At 41.2% G+C, this 26,943-nt stretch overlaps 1 protein-coding gene across 13 annotated transcripts in view; it reads right to left on the bottom strand.

The window, feature by feature from the left end:
- nrxn1a (neurexin 1a) overlaps positions 1-26,943 on the bottom strand; it is a 2,153,831-nt gene that overhangs the window by 1,022,033 nt on the left and 1,104,855 nt on the right. For 11 of the 13 annotated variants that reach the window (XM_068044956.1, XM_068044955.1, XM_068044958.1 and 8 more), the window contains 2 exons: positions 16,553-16,756; positions 12,696-12,722 (listed from right to left, as the gene is read on the bottom strand). In XM_068044956.1, coding sequence (XP_067901057.1) covers positions 12,696-12,722; positions 16,553-16,756 — 231 coding nt within the window. The remainder of the gene's footprint in view (positions 1-12,695; positions 12,723-16,552; positions 16,757-26,943) is intronic. The other 2 variants (XM_068044959.1, XM_068044967.1) reach the window with 1 other exon arrangement.

Below are 26,943 nucleotides of genomic sequence, written 5' to 3'. Positions count from 1 at the left end.
AGTTGCCCTCGAGAAGGTGGTGGCGGGCCTTTTTGAACTGCTGCAGACCATGTGGTGAAGGTGTTCCCACAATGCTGTTAGGTGGGGGGATCCAGGTATTTAACCCAGCAACAATGAAGGCGATTTTATATCCAAGTCAAATGGTGTATGACTTGAAGTGCAACTACGAGGTGATGGTATTCCCACGCACCTGCTGCCATTGTTCTTCAGGGTGGTGGAGGTCACCAGTTTGATGAAACCTTGGTGAGTGCACCAATAGCGGAGGGAGTGAACATTTAAGCCAGGAGTTGGGGTGCCAATCAAGCACACTGATTTGTCATGTATAGTGTTGAACTTCTTGAATGCTGCTGGAGCTGCACCCATCCAGGCAGGTGAAGAGTATTCCATCACACTCATAACTTGTGCCTAAGTAGGTGGTAGAGAGACCTTGAGGAGTCAGGATGTGAGCCACCCGCTGCAGAATACCCAGCCTCTGGCCTGCTCCAGTAGCTACGGCATTTATGTGGTGGTCAAGTTTAGTTTCTGATCAATGGTGACCCCCTCAGGATGTCGATGGTGGAGGACTTGGTGATCGTAATGCCATTGACTGTCAAGGGGAGGTAGTACAAATGTTACTTACTACTCATCAATTCAAGCCTGAATGATGTCCAGGTATTGCTGCATGTAAAATGGACTACATGATGATCTGATGAATTATGAATGGAGCTGAACATTGTACAGTGAACAGCATCACTTCTGACCTTACAGTGAAGGGAAGCTGATTGGTGAAACAGCTGAAGATAGTTGGGACTTCGACGTTGCCCTGAGAAATTCTTGCAGCGATGTTCAGGGGTTGGGATGATTGCCATCCAGTGACCACAACTACTTTCCTTTGTGCCAGACATGACTCCAATCACTGGAGAATTTTCCCTCTGATCCCCATTGACTTCAGTTTTACTATGGTTCCTTTGGTGCCACAGTTGATTAAAGGCTGCCTTGACATCAGGAGCAGTCACTCTCATCCCACCTCTGGTATTCAACTGTTGTGTCCATGTTTTCACAAAGACTGTAATGAGTTCTGAGTTAAGTGGCTCTGCCAGAACCCAAACTGAATATCAGTGAACAGGTTATTGGTGAGTAAGTGCTGCTTGATAGGACTGTTTACAACTCCTTGCACCACATTGCTGATGATTAGGAGAAGGATGATAGGTGGTAATTAGCCATGTTGGATTTCTCCTGCTTTTTTGTGGACAGGTCATGCCTAGGCAATTTTCCACTTTTTCAGGTAGATACTAATGTTGTAGGTGTATTGAAAGAGCTTAGCTAAAGGTGGAGGACAGGTCTTCCGTACTACAGCCGGAGTATTGTCAGGGGCCTGTAGCCTTCTCTGTTTCCAATACGCTCAGCAATTTGAACTGAAATAAATAATTTGGCATTTGACCAAGTAGGTCAAGAGCAAAAATAAGTTATGATTTGTTGGCACCCATCATAATAAAACAATCTCCATCTTGCAACAGTGAAAAAGATGTGCCTCAATATACATGCATTGCTTATAAAACTGGCCATCTTCTACAAATGCAACAATGCATGACATTCCAATTCTTTTTGGTAGGTTTAAATTGCATCTTATAAAAGGAAACCAGCTCTTGGACTGGTTAAAATGCAAAAAGACTGAATTCAATTTAACTTGTGATTACTTTTATTTTATAAAGCCAAGAAGGAAGTAACTTCGGCACAAGCTGCATCAGACAATGCCTCAGCAAAAAGGAGAAGACAATTAATGTTTGGGATGAAACAGCATTGTTCGGGCAGAATAGCTGCAGCTGGACTCTACATTTAGCACATTCTGCATCTAGCTCAGCAAAGGTTGATGTAGATAGTAGATTCCTCATGTGGGAAAGTAATCTGTTTTTTTGAGTAAGTTTTCTCCAATGCTTTCCATATGCTGCAACTGGAATTTTACAAAAAATGTTCATGTTTCCTTGATTTATAGACATTATTCATTGTCAGTAACAAAGGATTGGATTAGATTGTGAGAAAAAAAATGTTCCCCTCATTCCTCACTGAAAGCTCGTGAATATAGTATTATCCTTTAGACATTCACTTACTGCTGAATCCCGATACAGCAACTGTAATCCTGATGCTGTCTTGAGTGATCAATCTGAGAAACCTTTAGAACAGTAAACCATTCAATCTAATGGTAATGAGCACCAATTCAGTAATGGAAACTTGAAAAAATCTGCAACATCAACTTAATATTTTCAGACTTAAAACCCCAACACTGTCAGTAATTATATACCAACACAACCAATTAGACAAGCAAAAACACTAATAAAAACTCAAGCTAACTAAAATATTTGACATGTAGAATACCGTAAACAGGCACTTCTCTTCAATGAATTCAATACACTTTAGGGTAACTCCCAGCCCCTGGCATTAGCAGTAAGCTTTATCTTTTTGGAGGAACTAAAATAGACATAGATTAAGTCGACATAAAAGAAATCAAAACAATCCAAGGTATCAAAAGGACTGCTGGACTGAAAGTTCTTTCAGGAATTATTTTTAAAACAATAATTAGAGCAAGAGAAGAACATTTGGTCCATGATGCCCATTCCACCCAGAGTCCATTCTATCGTGAACTTTCTGTACTACCACTGCTTACTGATCTCCTACTAAAAGGAATATTATGTTCCTCTACCAACTTGAAAATTAATTTTGCAGCACTGTTGGATTAAACATTTAATCGGGAAATTATAAAATATTCAGAGCAAAAAGAAACCATTTATATATACATACACACTTCCTGATACCTTTAAAATTATTGATTGATGCCAAATAGAAAGCCTTCGCTGAATGTTCAACATTTCCATTGTTTTGAGAGAAAAAAAAGGTTTTTGCTTCATTTCTAACCTCCAATCCTACTCAAAGCTTGTGAATATAGTCTTGTTAGCTAGATATTCATTACTGCTGGAGAGAGAGAGGGAAAGTGCTTTATAAAGAGGTTGTCACTAGAAAATAGAGCATTTTTTCATCGTAGCCACAAAGTTTTGACATCAATTACTTCCAGAGATGTTTCCAGCTTCAGTTGGCTAATGGAAGGCTCCGAGCACGTGGGTGAGAAAGGTAGAGAAGAAGAATGTAGCATCCATTACTATGCCATTGAATACTGTGCAAAAGACTCTGGGACTCTGGGTGCAGAGATCATGATTCTTGACCTGCTCGCTACTGTTACTGTTGAGATAGGCAGCACTCAGATTTTGTGCTGCTTCCTAGTTAAATGATTATATCATTGGTCCAAGTGGGATCTGCGCTGCAGGCAGCCTCAGCACTCAGCAGGGGGATGAACAACATTTGAATACATCACATGATGCAGACAGCCAGCTCCTCTTAAAGGCAGTCTGTCTCTCTTAAACTGAAGCTGCACTGAATCACAAGAGGCTGCTGTTGAATGCTATTGCTGCAATTCTAAACAAGAAAATGTAGCATCAGGGCAGAGTGAGGTCTCCCAAGTGCATGGATGTGGCACTGGAGGCCTTAGGGGTGGAGGTGGACAGGGGGAGAGAGGCCATGTTTTTTTCTGGGAGCCCTCAAGGAGCACCCTCAGAAGGGAAAGGAGCAGGTGGCTAGGGAGGTCAATTCCTGGGCTCTGGCCCAAAGGACCTGGCAGCAGTGTCATAAGAAGTGCAGCTACCTAACATGGGTGGTCAAGGTCTGGGAATGCATCATCACATGACATCTCCTATCTAGCGCGTCACCAACCTCTGATGCTGATCAATGCACCACAACCCCATCACTCACCCATCAGCACTCCCTGGCACTCAAGGCTCAGGCCTGACATCCAGATACTCCACATTCGCCTCACATACATTCCAATGATGACAACCACACACCCAGCTTCCACTGCCTCCACATACCTCCAGCTATTCAGCTGTGGCAGGCACTTCACCCAAACAAAGCACAACACAATCACTGATATTCTTCCTTCTCTCTTGCAGGACATGGTGACCCCATAACAGGAGGAGGCAAAGCAGAACTGGTGGGGACAAGGAAGCCTCACAGAGAAGATGGTTCTTGGGGCTGGTAGTGACAGAGCCTGTGGCATCCAATATCACTGAGAAAATGATGACAATATGTAACTGCTTTATGCCACGTTTCAACTCCCAGCTCACCCTCATCCTGCTATCTGGCATGAACAGCAAGCTACAGATGGTGTGACCACGGACCTCTTGCTTTCCTCCCCAACCCCCTTCCCTCACCCCATTCTGATTTTCTGTTCTCAGACATCCAAGAACTGTTGCTTGCCCAGCCACAGCACATCCAGGAGGAAGAGAGAGAGCAGAGTATTGATGAAGAGTCCCTGTCACTTGTTCTGACACCCGCAGCCACCAGCTCAGAAACTGGTGCTGCCTTTGAGGTTAGTTATGAGTCGGGATCGGCTTGTGGTGAGTTACAGGGTATGAGTGGGCTGCAACCAGGCTAGGGAAAAAGGATAGTTTATGTCCCAGCAAATCAAAGGACAAGGTCACAGATAAGTTCTGCTGCAGGGGATTCGGATGAGGACTTTAATGGGGCAGCATATAGGTGATGATAGTTCACACCTAGATGCAAGGTACATTGGCTGCCCTGACAGACAGCCTCCTGTCACTGTCAAGAAGCATGGCAGAGTCCAGTTTTAAGTTGGCAGAGAGCATCACACAGAGCTAGACCTTTCCATAGCCTTTGCTCCATCTCCCTATGGTGTTGCAGACCCAGAAGCACTGCAACAGCAGTTCCATAGTTGTTACAGCCTTTGTGTGGACAGGTCACCAATTCCTCTGCCCTCCCTTAGAGGATGCAGCAACACTTCCTGCCAAATCCAGGAACTCACCACAACACCTCCAACAACATTCTACAGGACTTTCAGAGACTTTGCAATAGCAGAAGTTATCCTAAATTATCCTAATGCAAGTTGGGCACCCAGCTCTTCAAATAACACTAGTGCTGACTCCATTTTGGAGCTGAATCCTTGTTCTTTGGTGAGTGACATGTGATTATTTTTAATGGATCTGTGTGGTCCAAGTTCACAAATTGAGCATCAAATCAGCCGGTAGGGCTGAGTGACATCATGACAGTGTCATTGGGGTGGCTTCTGGCACATGCATGGGACGCCCAAACGAGCACCCTTCTCAGCATCAGGTGCCACGTGAGCCAAGACTGAAATGGCTGGAGGCGAAGCACACACCGCATTTGGTAGCACTTTCTCCAGCAGCAGTATGGATCCGAATTTCGTGCACTCTGGATTTAAATAATTTTATTAAATAAACAACAATTTGCTTTAGTAGCTGAATTCTGGACCTCTTGCTGATGACCCTGTTACAGTTATGGTTCCTTGTGGGAATTTAAACTGTTCTCAAATGCCATTGCCTTTGTCACCAGAATAATTATTTACAAGAATATTGTTCCAATGGGCAAAGGGAGATATACTTTAAAAGAGGATTGAGGTTAACCTTGATCTCAGACACTTTGCTGAGCTGTTGTTGCATCCTCTCCAGCATTTTAATCTTTCAATCCTCATGCTGCATACAATGGGCAATGCATGCACACCAGCATGTTACTGTGGGATATATTTTTGTCTTCACTGCATAGGTGGTAATGAGACAGAGTGGACCACGCACCCAAGCTTAAAATTTACCTCTATGTCTTTATATCATACTCAGTCTCCTCATATTGATTTTTTAGCCCAAAATGTGGTCGGTTGAATCTTTGGAATGTTTTCAGTCCATGTTAATCAATCTATAAAATGACTGGATTCTTCAAAGATTGAGGCAACAGCATTTTACAAGAAAGACAACAAAGGATGCATTTGCATTCTTGTGTAGGGACCTAGATTAATTTAGTCAATACTTGCTAAATATCTTTGTATAAATGTAATCTATATTAAACTCAAATAAAGAGAGCATTTTTCCATCTTTTACCACTAATTTTCCCCTAGATCCTCCCCTTCCACGAGCACCAGTTGAGCTCTTGTACCTCCCTTAAGTTACTATTAACAATGTGATTTTTGGCAATGAGTATCAGTTACCTATTTGAATATGGTGTAAACATAATGAAGCCAATTGTCCTTCTGCCACACACTCATGTTTCAAGCAGGGATCGCTGGATAACAATCAGGAGTGGGAAACTTGACTGCTTTCCCCTCCCTATACTAGTATTGCTATCACTATCCTTTATCACTACCGACACTTAGGTTAGCTAATCCAGTATGGATTGTGAATGTCGCCATAGGATCATAGGAAATAGGAGCAGGAGTAGACCATTCGGCCCATCAAGCCTGCTCCTCCATTCAAACAGATCATGGATGATCATTTCCCTCTACGCTACTTTTCCCCACTATCCCCATATCCCTTGATGTTGTTGGTATTCAGAAATCTATTGATTTCTGTCTTGAACATGCTCAATGATTAAGCTTCCACAGTCCTCTCGGGTAGAGAATTCCACAGATTCACAACCCTCTGAGTAAAGAAATTTCTCCTCATTTCAGTCTTAAAGGGTTTGCCCCTTATTCTGAGACTGTGTTCCCTGGTTCTAGACTCACCAGCCAGAGGAAACATCCTATCTACATCTAACCTGTCACACCCTGTAAGAATTTTGTAAGTTTCAATGAGATCACCTCTCATTCTTCGAAGCTCCAGAGAATACAGGCCCAGTTTCTGTAATCTGTGCTCATTAGACAATCCCGCCATCCCAGGGATTAGTCTAGTGAACTTCCGTTGCACTCCCTCTATGGCAAGTGTATCCTTCCTTAGATAAGGAGACCAACACTGTACACAATACTCCAAGTGCGATCTCATCACGGTTTTATGCAATTGCAGCAAGACATCTTTACTCCTATGCTCAAATCCCCTTGCAATGAAGGCCAACATACCATTTGCCTTCCTAATTGCTTGCTGCACCTGCATACTATCTTTTAGTGACTCATGAACAAGGACACCCAGGTCTCTTTGGACATTAACATTTCCCAACCTCTCACCATTTAAGAAATCCTATGCCTTTCTGTTTTTTTCCTACCAAAGTGGATCACTTCACACTTATTCACATTATATTCTATCTGCCATGTTCTGGCCCATTCACTTAGCCTGTCCAAATCCCATTGAAGCCTCCAGGCATCCACCTCACAACTTACATTCCCTCCAAGTTTTGTGTCATCCGCAAATTTGGAAATATTGCATTTGGTCCCCACATCCAAATCAAATATATATATTGTAAACAGCTGTGTACCAAGCACTGATCCTTGTGGTTCCCCACTAGTAACAGCCTGCCATCCTGAGAATGACCCATTTATTTCTATTCTCTACTTTTTGTCTGTCAACCAATTCTCAATCCATTGCAGTATATTATCCCCAATCCCATGTGTTCTAATTTTGTTTATTAACCTCCTGTATGGGAGCTTATCAAAAGCCTTCTGAAAATCCAAATACACCACATCCACGGGTTCTCCTTTATCTATGCTACAAGTAACATCCTCAAAAATCCCCACAGGTTTGTCAAACATGATTTCCCTTTCACAAATCCATGTTGACTCTGCCAAATCATATCATTATTTTCCAAGTGTCCAGTTATCTCATCCTTTATAATAGATTCTAACATTTTCCCTACTACTGACGTCAAACTAACAGGTCTGTAGTTCTCCGTTTTCTCTCTCGCTTCCTTCTGTAACAGTGGGAGTTACATTTGCTACTTTCCAGTCTGCAGGAACCCTTCCAGAATCTACAGAATTTTGAAAGATAACCACCAATGCATCCACTATCTCTATAGCCACCTCCTTCAATACTCTGGGATGTAGTTCATCTGGTCCAGAGGATTTATCAACTTTCAATCCAATTAATTTTTTGAGTACTACCTCTCTATTGATTCTAATTACTTTCAGTTCCTCATTTTTACAAGTCCCTTGGTTCCCTAGTATTTCTGGGAGATTGTCTGTGTCTTCCTCTGTGAAGACAGACACAAAGTAATTGTTTGGTCTCTCTGCCATTTCCTCATTCTCCACCACAAACTCTCCTGTCTCCGCCTGCAATGGACCCACATTCATCCTTGCTAATTGTTTCCTTTTCACAGACCTAAAGAAGCTTTTACAGTCTGCCTTTATGTTTCTAGCTATCTTACATTCATAATCTCTTTTCCCTTTCTTTATCAGTTTCTTGGTCATCCTTTGTTAGACTCTAAATTGCTCCCAATCCTTGGGCTTACCACTTTTGCTGGCAACCTTAGAAGCCACTTCCTTTGACCTAATGCAATCCTGAACTTCTTTGGTTAGCCACCGGTGACCATCCCAGTTTGTATGGCTCAGCTATTCAATTCCATTGCTGTGCAATATTCTGCAGGACAGGATTACACATCCGCTGCAGAATCCACCCAAAATCTATGAGATAAATATCAGGCAAGTTCCACAATCTGGCAATCCACTTCACTAGATTACTGAGCCAGCAGCAGAGGTGAAAATTACCCCTGATGAACTGGGACACTAGAATTACAATTACATTTTTAGCATCATTTACATTGTGGCCCATATAGGACTAATGTTTCTTGAATTACAAAATTGAAAATCAAGATAAATAGCATCTTCTAAATTGAGCTTCAGTCTTGTCTTATTAAATAAGAAAACTTAACTGTCCAGGATGCAGAAGACTAATTCTGAGCACTCCCAGATGAGGTTAACATGGGCCTCATACATAAAAATCTTCCTTTGCTCAAAGAAAACAATCTGCTCTCATGCCAATATCAAAAGTGTGTTATCTACAATGCCAGTGTGAATTTTTAAATACCCATATCAAATATCCCTAGGGCTTCCGAAGTATATTTCCCAATACTTCAATTGAGATGAGACCTTACTGGGAATCATAGGCAAAAATGTGAATCTGACAACCCCATGGTGCATCATAGTGGGTACACTAAAGAGTAATACATTTTGTTCTAATGAACCATTTGCAAAGAGTTCAAATACAGTGGCACAGCTAAAAGGTGAAGAGATTTATGAAACCTATATTTTGCTACCTCAGTTTAGCTCCCTAGAAAGAAAAACTTGCATTTATATAATGTCTTACATCACTTAGAAATGTATGAAAGCAATTCACATACTGTTATTATTATATCTGTTAGAAGTGCTGAGACTGTGATGATATAAACAACATGACAGTAATCTTCTGGACAAAAGGATCTCATATATCACATGATCAATTAACCTTTTTTAGTGGTGCTGACTGAATGGTGAATGTTAGCCAGAACATCAAGAATTCTCCCTACTTTTCTTCAAATAGTGCAATGGAATCTATAAAGTCCACTGGAGCAAGCATTAGCACCTCAGTTGAACATTTCATCCAATAGGTAGTGATGTGTCCAGAATCTTATGAAACAACCTGGTCCCATATATCAATTGTGTAGATATCTTTAATATGAAGATATATGCCATATTACACCGGCAGAGGTTTCAAGTGTTGCAAAGGTTTGAAAATTGGTGGGGCATGAGGGATGGTGGGGGGGGGGGGGGGTGGAATGGGTGAAATTTGGTGCGCTAACCATCTTTCTTGTTAGTTATCCCTAATCTTAGTTAATGGCATGGACAGTAGATATTATCAAAGGATGGACAACATGTGCCTTTAATGTGCTTCATGTTTAGTTCATCCCATCCTTATTTCTCCTTGGGTCAGGCAGTTTATTGACCAAAATAAACCAACTATTTCCTTACCACATGACTGGATGTGATCTTCTTTAAAAAAATAATTTCCTGGATCTGTCTTTTGGAACAGAGACCACTAGAAAAATTAAATCTGGAACCATAACTTTCATAACTGGAATGAATTAATTGGTGTGATTTGTTTACAACCTGTAATAATCTGTCTTTCATGTCTGCAGGGTTTGAGTTTTGTGCTTGATTTACTATAATAAGGCTAAAGAGAAATATTTCAATCCAAAATGCAAATTGTCTTTGCTTCTTGTACCTAACTGGAAATAGGAAATGTGAAAATCAAGGGAATTAACTACGGAGGTTGATTTCTGATTTTGTCATGCAAAATGTCCAAAGCTATGAGTTCTAATTGAATTGGAGTCTATTGGCATTGATGCCAAAAAAGCCAGTTAAATCGTGTCATTTAAAAGGACCTGGCAAAATGGAGTAGGTAGCTTCCCATAATTAAACTTTGCTCCAATTCACACTGTGTATTTACTGTGCATGAATCATGGCACAAGAAATATCTTTCCCTTTGGAACTCACAATGGCCCATAGTACTGAAGCTATTCTCCATAATACCCTGTGTACTACGACCAACTTCACAAGAAACCATCACCGGCACTTCACTTACCTGAGCCTATGCTGCCGGTGGTGTTGATTTGTGCTTCTGAACATGCATCTTTGAATATTGCAGTTAGTTCCATATTTTTAGTTGAGGCTGCAATAGTGATGAGCAGCTCAAGGGTCGACATCTGTCTCAAACCACTTTCTGATTTCTCACCTTCCTTCCCCTTGTAAGCTGTATTTGAGAATTGTCACCATGGGGAGTCTGAGCTACAACACTTAAAATTAGATGGGAGGGGTGCAGAAAGCATACACCTGTGCCAGAGCTCAAATAGCATTGCTCTCCTAGTGGTGAAACAATGTATGTGCCCCTGGAGCACATCTGAGACAGAATAAGGAGAAATATCAGGAGTAAAATAAAACGTTTTCCCCCTAGGGAAGAGGGGTTGTAAAAGTAACCTTTCAAAGACATAAAAAGAAAAAGCATCTTCAGAAAAGTCATTTCTCAGGTAGGAAAATACATTATATTGTGATAGAGTCCCACAAATCATCCCGATGTCTTCACATGAGATTTAAAGATTGAAGGTAAACAGTCACATGGGTTGTTATAACTGCTGCCTCAGTTATCCTAATTTGATGATGTAATCTGTGTTTCGTGTCTTCTGGGTGCTAATCTTATCCCAAGTGGTTAAGGATGCCTGTGAATTAGTGATTTAAAAGGATTGGTGTCCTCTTGGGAATGTGTCTTGCATGACACTTTAGTAGGTTTGTAATTGCAAATGTACATGACATCATCAGTACACTATGAAATTATCATCTCACTAACTGTATATATCCTACTAAATTTAAAAATACTTTTGCTACACTATGTAAATAAAGATAATTATAAAAAAACACAGCCAACAACTGTTGCAGTTTAAATTTATGGACCAATGCAGACGCTCCAGCGACCCGGGTTCAATTCTGGGTACTGCCTGTGTGGAGTTTGCAAGTTCTCCCTGTGTCTGCGTGGGTTTTCTCCGGGTGCTCCGGTTTCCTCCCACAAGCCAAAAGACTTGCAGGTTGGTAGGTAAATTGGCCATTATAAATTGTTGCTAGTATAGGTAGGCGGTAGGGAAATATAGGGACAGGTGGGGATGTTTGGTAGGAATATGGGATTAGTGCAGGATTAGTATAAATGGGTGGTTGATGGTCGGCACAGACTCGGTGGGCCGAAGGGCCTGTTTCAGTGCAGTATCTCTAAACTAAACTAAATGTGACTGAAAAATCCAAGACCAGATGGCAGCATTCCTCCTTTAAAAATGAAAGCTGTGAGAAGTTAAGGCTATAGCTATTGAGATGTATGTACACTTCCTTATTACCATTTTAATTAGAGTGATAGCCTTCCAAAAGCTGATCTTGAGTTAGTTTCTGCACTTGACTAAGATGGGATGGATGCAGGCATTCACAGAAACTATTCCAAGAGAATTGCTTGAAGACAGTACAAATGTGTTAGTATATAATTAGAAACTCAATATTGAAAAGCTGTTGTATCTTGGATCCTTTTTGAGAATTGTTAAATAACCTTGTTAATCTGTTTACAGGTTAACAAAGTGGTAACAATTTTGTGGAACTGGGAAATGATGTTAACAAATATACTAATATAACTATACTAACATTACTTTTTTAGTACATTGAAATAAGTTATTTCAGAGCATCTGTCAAACTACCATTATATTAGATCATTAAGTGATTTGATAGAAATCGCAGTATCCTTTCGGCATTTTTATTCTGCAAAAGCGACTGCCAAGGGCCTATTCTACATGTGCAATTATTAGAAGCAAAGTCACAATCCTTTCCTTTTCTACATTTTAAAATCCTTCAAATGTCATGCAAAGAGATATCTTTTTTCATGCATTATCTGAAACACATTTAAAGTGGAGTCATGCACATTATGTATTAAACTAGATGTATTTGTGATTCCATCCCACTAGTGAAGTGCGGTAAACAGGGTGTAAAAAAATATTCTTCAGATGGAGTCTTGGGAATATGCAGATCGACACAAGACCAATCACACTCAATTGACTAAATTGTAAAATTACATTAATCTTTCCCAAATACTATACAGTACATTAGGCTATCTGACTGCTGTAAATTGCTCTTAAAGAACAAAGACTTAATTAAACACATGCCTTTATCTCCTCAATTTCACACACATCACTGAATAAATCTAAGCCCGAATGCTAAATGATATCAAAAGCTACTTGAGAAAAGGTTTTGTTGAAATAAAATGCATAAAAACATTTTTTAACACCCTGACAAGTGTCTTCTTGTTTTCTAACTCTAAGCAGAACAATACATCTCAATTTCTTAAAATATATTTGTGAGTCTATGAAGAGATAATTCTACTTTTGCAAATTGTTTTAAAAGTAGAAGAGAAAGAGTGAAAAAGCTTTGAACAGCAACTTACTGTTATTACAGTTAATCCTGATACAGTCTAGATAGGGAAGAATAGATGAAAAATGAAATTATATCCTTCAAGGTAACAGCTGCAGACATCCAAAAAAATCACATTCCACCCTTCCGGGGACAGACACACGCAAATGTGGCCATTTTACTGTGGACTTTCCTATGTCCTGTTAACAAGTCTTAATAACAGAGTGGCTTTTGCACCATACAATCTATTATTTGGCCTACTTTATGTATTTAATTACAATAAAACATAAGATGGCCACCTGCAAACATCAGCTACATGATCCCCAAACCTAGATAAAAATAATATTTTTCTCACGCCAAAGATATTTGACCTAGACAAGCCACAGACCATTCCTCATGTGTGAAAGAACACAGCTGTCCACTTTGAAAATAAGCAGTGCTCCGTCATACTGGGGTACAAGTAGTAATTTGGCAAGATCACGTATTTTTGACCATTGTTAGATTCTTCAAAGGCTTAAAACAAAGATTACATTAATTTACTTGCATAAAAGAATTAAAAAGTAAAACCTGAAATGTATCAGTGATTTAGGAATGTGACTTATATATGGAAATAAGTGCACATTTATTGGGCGTTTTTGTGAAGGCACAATGCAACTAAAACAAATAAATTTTACAGTTGGGGAAAAATCTCTGAAACAGAACTTGTAAAATGTTTAAAATCATCCACATTTTAAAAATACTTGCAAAAATTATCTTTTGCAGCAGTTAAAAGATTCAAACATACACTTTCTCTTTGCATTCAAAGAAACTCAAGAAAAACTGAAAATTATATGTTAACTATAGAGATAGAGATAGTCCGTTTGAAGAGTGTCATAAGTTCAACAGCAAAAGACTTTGGCAGGCGTGTGCCACTTGATTAAGATAATCTTGAACGCCCTTGAAGAATTTCAATCATATAAATTCCAGGTTAATTTTCATGTAGCTGGGTTTGTCATGTGTCGTCAACCGCAACAGAAAAGTGGTTGCAAACAGCCAAAGACCAAAGTGTACACATCTCCTTACAAGAAATGCTGTGCTTTTAAACACCTCAACAGCTATTTTAAAACATGTTAATTATTAAGCAAGGAAAGCCATACTTTTGGAGTCACTGAAAATAGTTCCACAAAGATCCAAAAGGAGATTCAAGTAGTACTCCTGTGACTTAACTAAGAGGGTAGGGGAATACAAGCAAACATTCCAGGAATAAATGGTCAACAGTGGACATGTTTTTCATAACTAGAGTGTCTATTTTTGATGCAGGTTGCTTATTTTATTTGGAGCTTCTTAAAATAGTGCTCTGAAAGGCCAATACTCTTTTCCAGAAAAATGATGATCTCATTTGCACCTGGTAACAGAAGTGCAGAGCAATTTCCCAGTTAAGGACAGTAACAAAATTCAGGCAGAAATCTGCTACAGGTAGAAGTCTGAGATATTAATCTGAATGATGTTGACATTTTTTTCAGTGTTATTTTGCCTTATTTTCAGTGGGAGTGTACTCTTTTTGTGCAATATGCCATTCCAAAGGTAGTGAATAATACTTTGGTAAAAAGTTTTTACATTGTCAAACTTCGACAATAATACTCATGATGCAAACAAGCATTAATTAAAAGCATTTGGCGGTAAGGAAAATAGATGAAACATAGGTTGCTGTTTACCTTGAAATGTGTTTGAGTGATCTACCACAATCGAGAGGTTCAGGTGGCATTATAAAGGTGTTATTAATGTCATCCAAGCTGAAGGATTGTGTTAAAACGCTCAAACTCTAACCATCTGGTAGGTTAGTCATATATGCAACAAGTTTTAAGAAAAATTAACAAATTAATTTGACGGCCCAGTAACTGCACTCCAAGAGCTATACTCCTCACTAAAAAGCGTGAATTTGAATTAACCTCTAGAATGGTTGTCATAAACAGGACACCTCCCAACTCCAGGGGTGAACTTTGCCTATTTTATGGGACCCATCTTGAGGAAGCGAGGACAATAAGAGTCCCTTCATATACCAGCCAAGCATGCATCCAGCAATCTGACCAATTGCAGAATTGATGAGTCCTGAAATTCCAGGGGTTAAGAGTTGCATTTCCAGAAGAGACCAGCTGGATTTTGGGCTAGATCCTCACTTTGCCACAAATTATTTGGATTGAAGTTTTAAATTCCCGTTCCCGGGGAAGAGTGGGTAGATCTTCCCTGATCAGGGAATAATACACTGTAATTACATTGTGTGTCAAAGAGGAGAGGGAGATGGCCTTTTTGGTGAAATTGTTCAATGTGTTTGCATCATATATTGGGAAGAGAATTAACAATATTGGGAATGTCAGTTTTACTGTGTAATACAAGGAAACACATGATGCAATCATGGGCAGTTGTTGGAAAGACAACATCATTCCTTATCTCAGATAGTCTGCACTCACTAAGATGAATCAAATGGAGATGCATCAGACTTTATCAGTGCTGCAAATTCATCTCCATCAACACGACAAGGTGTTTTTAAGCATAAATATTTTAAATTGTAATGTATAGTAATGCAAACACATGCATTACTTGACGTGTGCATATTTCAATTTTTAAAAGTACAAATTACCTCTATTTTCCCCAATTTCCTTAAAAATATGTTTGATTGAGACTAAAGCAAGCATTTTCACTGTAAAAGAGGCTGCACATTCTTGTTCACATGGCTGTTTGCTTAGGGCCGCAGACCTTGGCCTTTGAAGGGTTGTGTACCATCTTTTGATCCAAAACAAGTATGCACCCATCACCACAATACAATAAAAATGAACTTGTAAAAGATAAATATGATTAGAATGAGTAACAGTAGATGCTGCATTTGTTAAAAATAAAGTGAAAAAAGCAGAAGCCCATACAATTATTCAAGGGTCGGTGAATGTCTAATTTACTACTGTTTACACAGTTAGAAGTTGCTAAATATCTACTTTCAGTACATTTATTTAAAAATAAAGAAAAGATATAGCAATATTGTTCCAAGTTTCTCAACCTTGTATAACTTTACTCAGGAATATACATTCAGACAATCACAACGTGGCCCTAACTTTTTATAAATTATAGTTAAAGCATGATTATTTTTGTGTACTATGGCCAGAGCTGGAAATCACAAGCTTTCTCTCTCTTGTGTATCCTTATTTTAAAGATTGCTTTGCATTTGTTATACAATATGATATCTGAGCTGGGAAAGATTCAAATATGGTATTGTTTGTGGATAGTCTACAGTCTAAAGCATGGAGCAAGGTTGCAATGTTTAACTGCTACTATGCCTGTCCTTTTAAAGCCATTGCACAAATATTGCCTGTGGGGAAATTACTATAAAGGCACATTCAGATAATGGGGCTACTTGTAAATATCCCTGAGATTTATCAGAGAACAGCTGTGTAGCTGCTTTTAAATATCAAGTGCCAGATCAATGGCAGGCTACCTTCTCTTCTTTTATTTGAAGATTGTTTTACGTCTATCGCAATATCCAATGTCTGAATGATGCATTTTAGGTGCAATACCTTTTATAATTCTAGATAGATGGGCTTCTTGCTTCAGAGTACAAAAAGGCGTAAAAATGAAATGTGAAAAATATTAAAATCATTTGAGAAAGAAAGTTGTTCTTTTAGAATAAGAAATATCTTAAACAAATGTATTATTCAGAATGAAACAGAAATGACAATTTTGTTTTCATGAAAAAGCCAAGTCTCAAAAGATGGGCTTATAACAATATGGCAACAAACTTTCTTGCACCTTTCATTCTTGTTAGGTCTTTTTTTTATTTTCAAGCAAATTCTGAAAGCAACATAAACCATTTAAAACATCTATATATAAAAAAATGTGATGACGCAAAGCAGAAATGGATGTTACCTAGGTTAACAGTAAGTTTGACACGGCCACCATCAAGTTCCAGTCGCAGAGTATCTGCTGAATCTCGGGAAGTTGTTGCCATTAAGATTCCATAAGCTCGCTGGGACACAAATCGTAGCGATACATCCTCTGCTTCTGTGTGCATTACAACCGGCAGCTGGATTTTCATAAACTTGCTCCCATCATAGCTGAGTATTGTTGCTTCTGTTAACAAATAGAGGAAACAAAAATCTTGAATGCACTTCAGTGCATGATGATTAAATTACAATCAACTTCATTTTCAAATATATCGAAATACTGTACCATTAAATATCAGCACTTTTACCTGCTCCTGGCACTCAGCTTTGCTTTTGGTTTTCAAAGGCTATTTACTTTACATGGCTTTTTAGTTTTGTTCTGTATGTATGACTTAAAACCCTGTTTATTGGACCCACAGTGCTCTACAAACAGCTATTACGAACCATTTTTAAAGAATCACAATAGTTCCAATTAGATTCAATCTTTAAAATATTATGATAAAATGTAAAAATATGACATTTTGAAGTAGTTATGCCAATTAGAAAAATAAACTTCCAGCAAATGCACAGGTATTTTTCACATTTGGCTCCCTGTATCATTTTGTAAAATTATGTTTAGTTTAGAGATACAGCACTGAAACAGGCCCTTCAGCCCACCGAGTCTGTGCCGACCATCAACCACCCATTTATACTAATCCTATATTCCTACCACATCCCCACCTGTCCCTATATTCCCCTACCACCTACCTATACTAGGGGCAATTTATAATGGCCAATTAACCTATCAACCAGCAAGTCTTTGACATGTGGGAGGAAACTGGAGCACCCGGAGGAAACCCACGCAGACACAGGGAGAACTTGCAAACTCCACACAGGCAGTACCCAGAATTGAACCCGGGTCGCTGGAGCTGTGAGGCTGCAGTGCTAATCACTGCGCCACTGTGCCGCCCAATTATGGACAGCCTTTCAAGGTAACAGGAGCATGTTCAAAGGGAAGAACTAAATGCATAGTTTAACTCAAACATGGGTCACACTCTGTTTTACATACGCTGTAACTTAGCATTTTCTGAGAATATGTACTCCTTTTGTAAAAAAAAAATTGAACAAAACAAAGCAAGAATGTTTCCCAAATAAACAAGACAATTTAATATAATGTAAAGTGGAATAGCAATGAGGTTTGAACAGATGAAGCAAGATTAACAAAGATTTATTTTCTGTTTCGAGGCAAATGTGTCTCAAATCTGTGTGTTTGGAGAATGAAACTTTAATTCTGGATTCAAACCAAGTGACAATTCCTTAACATCTATGTGGATTGCATTACACAGGTCTGAAAGAACAGATCATCAAAGGATAATAGCTTATTGCTGTGGATTCAGGTCATCTGGGGTTCAGGTTAAGGCTGCCAGCACGTTACTCAGAACAACATTTAACCACAGCTGACTACCAACTCTTATCATTTAAATGCAAGATCTTGGAGAGAAAACCTGGGATGTTTATATTGTGTCATTAGGCTATAGTCTTTAACCTTTAACAGGGTTTAATTTTATTACACTTTGACTGTATTTTGCATTTGCTTTCCCGTTCCTTGTGTTTCATTCACAGACATTCTGAATAGTATGAATGTTCATCATTATTTGAATATTCTACCATTTTAAATACTATTGTAGAGATGCTAAAAATTCCTGTGTGTGTGTATGTGCGTGCGCATGTGTAGAGGTGAGGTGTGTGGGGAGCGCTGGAAAGAAGGTACTCTCAACCAGAAATACTTACGCATCCTAGGTTTTCATTTTGATAGCTTGTTAATGTTGTTGGATGTACTTTTCTGTGCAGCCAACTAAGCATGATACAAAGGTGCTCCATTGATGCCAGACAAGCAGCCTCTCTTGAGGCATGTCTGTTCACTGTCATTGATTGTCACAGTTACTGATCTTTCTTTCTATTGAAGTCCCTATTGAATTCTTCTATGCTGAGAGCAGAAGTCAATGGGGACTGTGTTCAAAAGAAAAAACAGTTCCTGATCAATCTGTGAAACAAAAGCTACATATTGATCAGTGACAGCTCGCGGACACGCTTCACAATGATTCCAAACTCCCTCCTCATTGAATGTCAGATGAACCCATCTGCTTTGTTTTCTCTTAGATTAATGTTAGTTTTCTGAACTTCATGGAGGAGCCTTTCAACTAAGAAACATGATTTCATAACAGAAGTCTGTTGAAAACAAAACTCTGTGGCACAAATAAGGGCATAAGCACTCATGTTTACTTCTGCCCCCAACACTAGTCACCTTCTTAAATCAATGCTATCCTGTGAAATTATATCAATTTCAAGCAGTTCTAAAAATTATGGGCATAATTTTAAAGAATAAACCATCCATAAAAAGTTACAAGGTGAAAACATAAATTCTTATAAATAGAAGCAATGGGGGAGAATTTTAACTGAATAAAATAGATAGATTTCGGTCAGTGGGAGGGGGTTAAAGTCAGAAAAATCTGCTTCCCAACCCAAATCTACCTTCAACCCACCCATTTCCAGCTTTAACTGAGCCAGACATTGGGTGGGTAGACAACCCAATCCAAGGATGTGGATTGAAGCTGTCAATCAAGCTGGCCTCCGGGTGGGAAACCAATCACTGATGTGACTAACATGCTGTACAGTTAAATCCTGAATTGCGGGTTCCCCCCAACCTTCTGACTGCTTGCTCCCTGTGTGTCTTGTCAATGAAAATTCTGCCCAATGTTTCTATTTATTCTATGCAAAGTATTTCAAATACTACTGACGAAAGAAAAATACTGGAAATCTGAATTAGAAAACAGAAAATGCTGGAAACGCTCAGCAGGTTAGGCAGCATCTGTGGAGAGAGAAATAGAGTTAACATTTCAGGTTTATGACTTTTCAGCAGAACTGGAAGATGTTAAGAAATGAACAGCATTTAGGCAAGAGCAGAGCCAAGGGACAGGAGCAGGAAGAAAATAAAAGGGAGAAGTCTGTAATAATGTGGAGGGCAGGACTGATTAAAGGAGTAATGGTGCAAGGCAAAATTAGGCCAAAGTGGGAGCGGAATGGAGGATTACACCTCTGGCACTTTCCCATCCTTTGCGTGTCTCACCTTGTGCCACCCATCTCACCTCTGTAGACAGGATCCTGGGAGTGTTGAATCTTTGTGAGTACAGAAGGCAATTTGCCAGTGGATCGGAGCTTTCAACTAATCCGGAGGTGGGTTGAAAAATTTGAAAAAAAGTAGTACATACATGACTGCTTTAGTTTTACTTTTTTTTGCTTTGTGGGCAAGTCCTAAGCTGAAAAGAGCAGGAGGACATCAACAGCGCCACTGAAGGCCCATCACAAAATAAAAGGTTGGCTGTGGCATCTGTCAGTACTGCAAGCTGCAGCCCTCTGCAGAGAAAAAAAGACTGCTCTCTCTGTTTAAAAATAAATCAAACAAGCTGTGTAAACAAAGGAAGCGTCTGTTGTCTCACTCTTAAAAGGGTTGGCCTGCAAAAAATCAACCTGTCTAAAAAAGGAAAGAGGAAGCTGTATCTGTGAGACAGAAAACCTGTAAAGCAGAGAGCCTGTCAAAGAAGTATGCCTGTGAAAAAGAAAACCTGTAAAAAATCTTATATTTATTTTTAAAAAGCAGGATCATCCAGAAAATGATTTTCAGGTTATCCAATTATGGATTGGAAGGCGTGGGACATAGCGTCTGAATTTAAACTGTTTTGCCAGCGGATGGAACTGTGTTTTCTGGATCAAGAAGTGAACAAACCAGAGAAACAAGCTGTAAAAATCAAGTTTACACAAGGCCTACAGCAGAGCAACACATCAGGATTGTCAGCTGAGGATCAGAAGGACCCGAGCAAGCTTTGGACATTCCTGGAGGAGCAACTCAAGGTGAAGGTCAATTTCTAAGTATATAGGTTTGAGCTTATGACCTACTGACAAAGTAGGATGAGTCGATTGACTTGTTCATTGCAAGCTGCTGAGACAAAGCTCAAGAATGTAACTTCGCAGATATTGAATTGTCAGAACAGATAATAGAGCTAATAATCGCATCTACGCTAATAGAGGCCTTTCAAAAAGACCTGCTAGAAAAGAATGGCACACCATAGATGGACTACTCAATGATGGAAGGAGATTTGAAGCCGTCATGGCTGGGCGCCAACAGTTACAAGCGTTGGGGGCAGCTCCGATAATTGGTACGACAACCAAGGCTCGGATATCTGTTAATCCTTATGGCAAATGTGGCCAGACTCACCCATTTTGCAGTTGTCTGGCGTACCAGGACCAGTGCAAAGCTTGTGGCATGTGAGGACATTGGGTAATACAGTGCAGAGGCCGAGCTTAGTTACTGCACACAGGAATGTAACAGATCACATGCAGAGTGAACATCTGCAAGAAAGGATGGCAAACACAATAAAAGGTATGCCAACTAGAGCATGGCTACCCGACCCGATCCTGACTGGGCCCGATGGCATATGTCGGGTTTGGGTCGGGTTAGGTCGCTCTTCTGGGTACAGCATTTGGGCTCGGGTCGGGTCGAGCTGGGTTGAACATAGTGACAGCCAAGACATCAAGGCGGGAAACGTGCATTTGGACTCCGCAATAGTCTGCGGTGAGCGATTCCATCCAAGGTAGAGCACAACCTCTTCAATAAAGTTGATTATATTCCGGTGGTTGGGTTGGATTGGGTCGGGTTGGGCGCGGGAAAAAGTCAAAGAACTTGGGCCAGGTTGGGCTTGGGTTGTATGTGGTTCTGACGGGCTCGGGTCGAGTTTCATTTGCAGACCCGAGCAGGTCTTTAATGCCAATACACAACAAAAGTCCGAGCAGGTATATCAGCTCAGCATAGTGACAGGTCACGTACACTCATGCGAACAGCGAGCAAGCATTTCACATAGTCAAGCTGGATCAACGTGTCAATACTATTATGCAACCTGTGGCCTTTGCCATGATCGGGATTATATGTCCACAGAAGAGTGGCAAGCATAAGCTCAGAGTAACAATCGACACCGGAATAGGAGCAAACATTTTAACCATCCGTATACTGAAGGAGATGTACTTACAGAAATGGAAATCCATGGTAGGACCCACCATGGCTAGACTACTTGCCTACAATGGTTCTCCAGTCAACTGTATTGGAACAATACCCTTACAGTGCAGCTATGGGAGTTCCAAATGGCTACTGCAAATGTTTTATATTGTAGATGCAGCTGGACCAGCTGTCGCAGGACTTCGAGTATGCCAGGATTTATGAATCGTCACAATATATGAGGTCAGCACCACACCGAAAGGTACGGAAGGTTGCAACATGGAGTGCATTAAGTCAGTTAGAGACCTGAAACTACTTTACCCAGACAGGTTTGATGCAATTGGCAATTTCAAGGGTGATGCCATATTGCATGTGCAGCAGGATGCAATTCCTACTTTTGACGTGCAAAGGAAGTGCAGCAGGCACATTCAAGAGAGCTAAAATGATAGCTGGATGAGATGGAGCGCAATGGAGTCATCAGGTGCGCCATGGTACAGCTCCAGTACCTGCATGCTGAAGAAAGATGGCAATCTCAGGATTGCTGAGATCCACGACGACTGAATTTAACCCTCAAGAGATGCCCACATAAAATTCAGACACTGGAGAAGCTGAATCCTAAATTTACTGGTACTAAGTATTTTTCAAAGCTTAATGCGAAGCATGGTTACTGGTCTGTCTACTTAGCCATGAAGTCCCAGCTACTTTTAGAATGCCATCTGGGAGATACTATTTCAGATGTTTGGTCTGTGTGTCATTTTCCAACAATACACGGACAGGATAATGGAAAATGTCCTGGGGTGTGTATCTGTATAGCTGACAATATTGCAGTGATGGGGCACACCAAAGCAGAGCATGACCAAAACTTATATTTGCTAATGCTGGCTGCCTGTCATGAGAGCCTTTTGTTTAATAGCAAGAAGTGCCAGGTCAACACTGGCCTATCAACTTCTTTTGGTCAATATATTCCACCACAGGAATACACCCAGACCCAGATAAGATCGAAGATCTCAGAGCCATTCCAACTCCTCAGGACCAGGAAGACCTACAATGGTGTCTAGGGCTGCTCAATCTTTTGGCCCCGTTCATCCCCAATTTCGCTGACCTAGCAGCACTGATTAGGGAATTGCTCCATCAAGACACCCCTTACTTGTGGCAGGAAGACACCAAGTGTTTGAGTCTTTGAAGTTATCTCTGTCAAGTCAAGAAAGCGTGCCAAAATATTATGACCCGACCAAACAGACCACATTCAAGGTCGTCGCGTCCCAGAAGGGATTAGGCGCCTGCATCATGCAGGACGGGAAACCAATCCCCTTCGCGTCTAAGAGTTTGCCGCAAACCCGATCCAATTACTCTAATATTGGACGTGAAAGCTTAGCTCTGTTTTTGGTATCGCTAAGTTTCACACCTACTTTTTCGGAAAACATTTTACTGTGGAGACTGACCATAAGTCACTTTAAATCATATGGTGCAAACTACGTACGACTGCTCCTCCCCGTTGCAGAGACTTTTGGTGAAGGTACAGGGCTATGATTGTGACGTCCGATATAAACCGGGCAGCAGAATGGTCACATCGGATACCCTGAGCAGGTTACCCAACGTGAACGAATTTGCAGATATCTTGCTCGATTTGCAATTCCACGGTGTGGATACTGAGACTGCAGATGTTCTGAAGATTGACCTCATGACCAAATGCGAGCAACTAAGAGATGAGAAAGCACATGGCCCTACCCTATCGTTGTTGTGGAAGGTGATTGTGGAAAGATAGCCTGACACCATAAAGGAAGTAACCGAATGTCTACGCTGTTTCTGGCCTTAGAAAACGAGCTCGTTATATCACGAGGGGTGATTTTCAAAGGGAAACAAGACCTGATACCCAAAGATCTGCATTCTGATATTCTAACCTAACAGTATAAAGGGAATTTAGAAATAGAAAGCACCAGACACCTTGCCAGAGAGATGGTCTACTGGCCAGGAAGTAACAGTGATGTTGAGAAGGTGGTGAAATCCTCTGAGGCATGTCAGGTTGGCAGCCAAATCAACAGAAAGAACCCATGACCTTCACATCCATGGGCGAAGTTCGGCACAGATTTATTTCACGATCAAGGTGATGATTTTCTCCTTGGTACAGATTACTTAACCAAGGGGGGAATTTTATGCTGGCAGCGGGAGTCTCGATGTCAGGGGAAACTGACATCAAGATCCCAGCATCACCTCTTTCCTGTAAGGCCCACCAAATTTAGTGCCAATGAGGCACTTAAGTGGACAGCGGCGGGCCTTCCATAGGATTTAGGACCCTGTCGCTGGAAGTCCTGGCCTTCCAGATCTGCCACCCAATCAGAGGCCGACAGCTGTAGTGACACCGCAGAGGCGTGGCTGCTGCTGTAGCCCCACCTACTGGAGGCCGAGGAGCGTCACTGGAGCCAGGCCTCAGGTAATTCAGGGTGGGAGGGGTCTTGTGGGGTGGGGAGTCGGCATCAAAGGCAGGGGTGTAACCCTCAGCAGAACTCTCCCCCTACTTCCCGATGCTGGGAAACAGCCGCACAGTTTTTCCTACCAAGTGGCGACAAGGCCACCCGGTGTACAGCTAATTGTGGCTGTTGCAGGAGGAGGCCCTTAATTGGGGGTTAATTGTCCAGTTAAGAGCCTCAATTGGTGGCGGAATGGAAAGGCCATTCACAGGCCTTCCCGCCCCGGACTAAATTTCGGCGGAGGCAGGCTGGTGGTGGCAAACTGCCCCCCTCCACCGCTACCATCCCACCCAATTTTATGTTCTCCCTGTCTCCAAACCCGCCATGGGGGAAGAGCATAAAATTCCACCCACGTTTCTGATCAACAGGCGGCTACAAGATAAGTCAAGTGCAGTGATTGATGATACAGTCAGTGCTTTGTCCAGCCTATCTGGCCACCGAAAGAAGAGATCTCCAATAATGGGCCGCAATATGCAAGACGACCATTCCAGGACATGTGTGCCAGGTAAGGAGTCCGACGTGTCATTGTCACCACATTATCCAAAGTCCAATGGCATGGCTGAACGCATGTGTGCACCATCAAATCCCTAATTTTGAAGTGTTGACAGACAGGACAAGATCTCAAGGTTGCAACGCTGCACTTCCGAGCTTATCGTCACCTGCAGAGTTGATGTTTGGAAGGCAGGTAGAACTACCTGCCCAGTCATCATCTCACTACGTCTTCCACAGTAAAGGATATACTTCTTTCTAAACAAGGGAAGATAAAGCATCATATGGCAGGCAAGCAGGATCAGAATTGGCTGGATTGTGAGTAGGACAAAAGGAACTTGCTATCCTGCGGAGCTTGCTAGCATATGCAACCAGCCCATCTAGTACGAGGTCCAGACACCCAATGGTGCGATTCTCAGACGGAACCATAGGCAACTCAGAGAGTTATACGGCAACACTATATGTGACAACCCTGTGACATTGCAGACATGTTCAAAGACAAAGTATGAGGATGAACATACAGAGGCTACGAGCACAGAGGAAGAACGTGCTAACCAGAGTTCTGAGTCACCACAGTCTCAGAGTCGTCGTCAAGACGAGAGCAGTTCTGGGAAGAAATTTACGACAACAAGATCGGGATGAATAAGCAAACCTCCGCTATGTTTTAGAGAGTGTTAAACTTGCTTACTTGTAAATAACATTTTGTTTTAAATATGTGTAGCTAGACCAAACCATAAAATTGTTTTTATCTTTGGAAAAAAGGGGGATGTTGTGGGACCACCTTAAGAGAGGACCACCTTCAGAGACCGGAGGAAGTGATGTCATGTCACACTTGGCCAGGGAGTTGTGGGTGTTGCCCGACAGAGTGAGATGTGTGTTGGTTTGGTTCCTGTAGTTGCTGTGGATACATCTGTTCTCGTTAAGTTATAAAAAACACGTATTCTTTGGATATTACTTGGAGTCCTGTGACAACAGTTCACATACCAAAGGAATAAGTAATATTACATGTCTGATCTGCTCAACCACACCCTCATCTCCATCTTCAATGCCCTAGTTCCTATGAAAATCATTATTCTCTTTCATCCTGGCCGTGCGCCCGCATATGGCCCGCATCTCTGTTCCCTTAAGTCAAAGGGACACAGACGTGAACAGATATAGTGGACAATTGGTTTAGTCATTCACTGCCAGATCGGGCTGGACCATATAAAGCACCATCGGGCCCTGCTCTTGTCTGCTGAAACTGCTCACTATTACAGGATCATCCTGGAATGCAAAGGTAACTACTGGCTTCTTTTCCCTACTGCAAGCCAACTTCTTAAACCTTTCCCCTGTCTCTTCCATCCTCACCTCCAACAGCAAGGAGGTCATGGATTTCTTGTTCATCAAGATTGAGACCATCTGATCAGCTGCCTCTGCCACTTCCCTCCCTTCCTCTTGCATACCTGGCTGAACTTGCTCTAAGGTTTCCCCCTGCTCTAGCTGTGATTTATCTTTCTCTAGTTTCCCTCCTATCTCCCCTCATGCTCTCTCTGAGCTCATTTTGCCCACGATACCCAGCTCCTGCTCTCTTGGCTCTATTCCCTATAATTACTGACCGCCTAACTTCCCTTTCTGACTCCCATGTTAGCTAACATTGTTAACTGTTCTCTCTCCTCAGGTTCTGTCCCCCTCACCTTCAAATCATCCTATCATCACTGCTCTCCTCAAAAGACCAACCTTTGACCTTTCCGTCTTGCAAGCTATCATCCCATTTCCAACCTCCCTTTCCTCTCCAAAGTCCATGAACATGTTGTCACCGCCAAAACCTGTGCCTATCTTTCCCGGAACTCCATATTTGAATCCCTCCAATTAGGTTTCTGCTCTTGTAACAGTACAGAAACAGCTCTTATCAAAGTCACAAATGACATCCTATGTGATTGTGACAAAGGCAAACTATCCCTCCTCCTCCTTCTTGACCTGTCTGCAACTTTTGACACAGTTGATCGCACCATCCTCCTCCAACACCTCTCCACCATTATCCAGCTGGGTTGGTCTGCACTCACCTGTTTTCATTCTTATCTATCTAATTGTAGACAGAGAATTGCCATCAATAGATTCTCTTCCCATTCCTGCACAGTTACTTCTGGGTCCCCCAAGGATCTATCCTTGGCCCCAGCTTATTTCTCATCTTAGTTGACTTTTTTGAGGAAGTAACAAGGAGAATTGTGTAGTACAGTGGATGTGGTTTACATGGATTTTAGTAAGGCATTTGACAAGGTCCCACATGGCAGATGGTCAGTAAAATGAAAGCCCATGGGATACAGGGGAAGGTGGCAGGTTGGATCCAGAATTGGCTCAGGGACAGGAAACAAAGGGTAGTGGTCAACAGATGTTTTTGTGAATGGAAAGCTG

Source organism: Heterodontus francisci, chromosome 13 (genome assembly GCF_036365525.1).
Source record: "Heterodontus francisci isolate sHetFra1 chromosome 13, sHetFra1.hap1, whole genome shotgun sequence".
NCBI lineage: Eukaryota > Metazoa > Chordata > Chondrichthyes > Heterodontiformes > Heterodontidae > Heterodontus > Heterodontus francisci.
The sequence above is the reverse complement of the archived record's forward strand: the minus strand, read 5'-3'. Positions and strand labels throughout refer to the sequence as shown.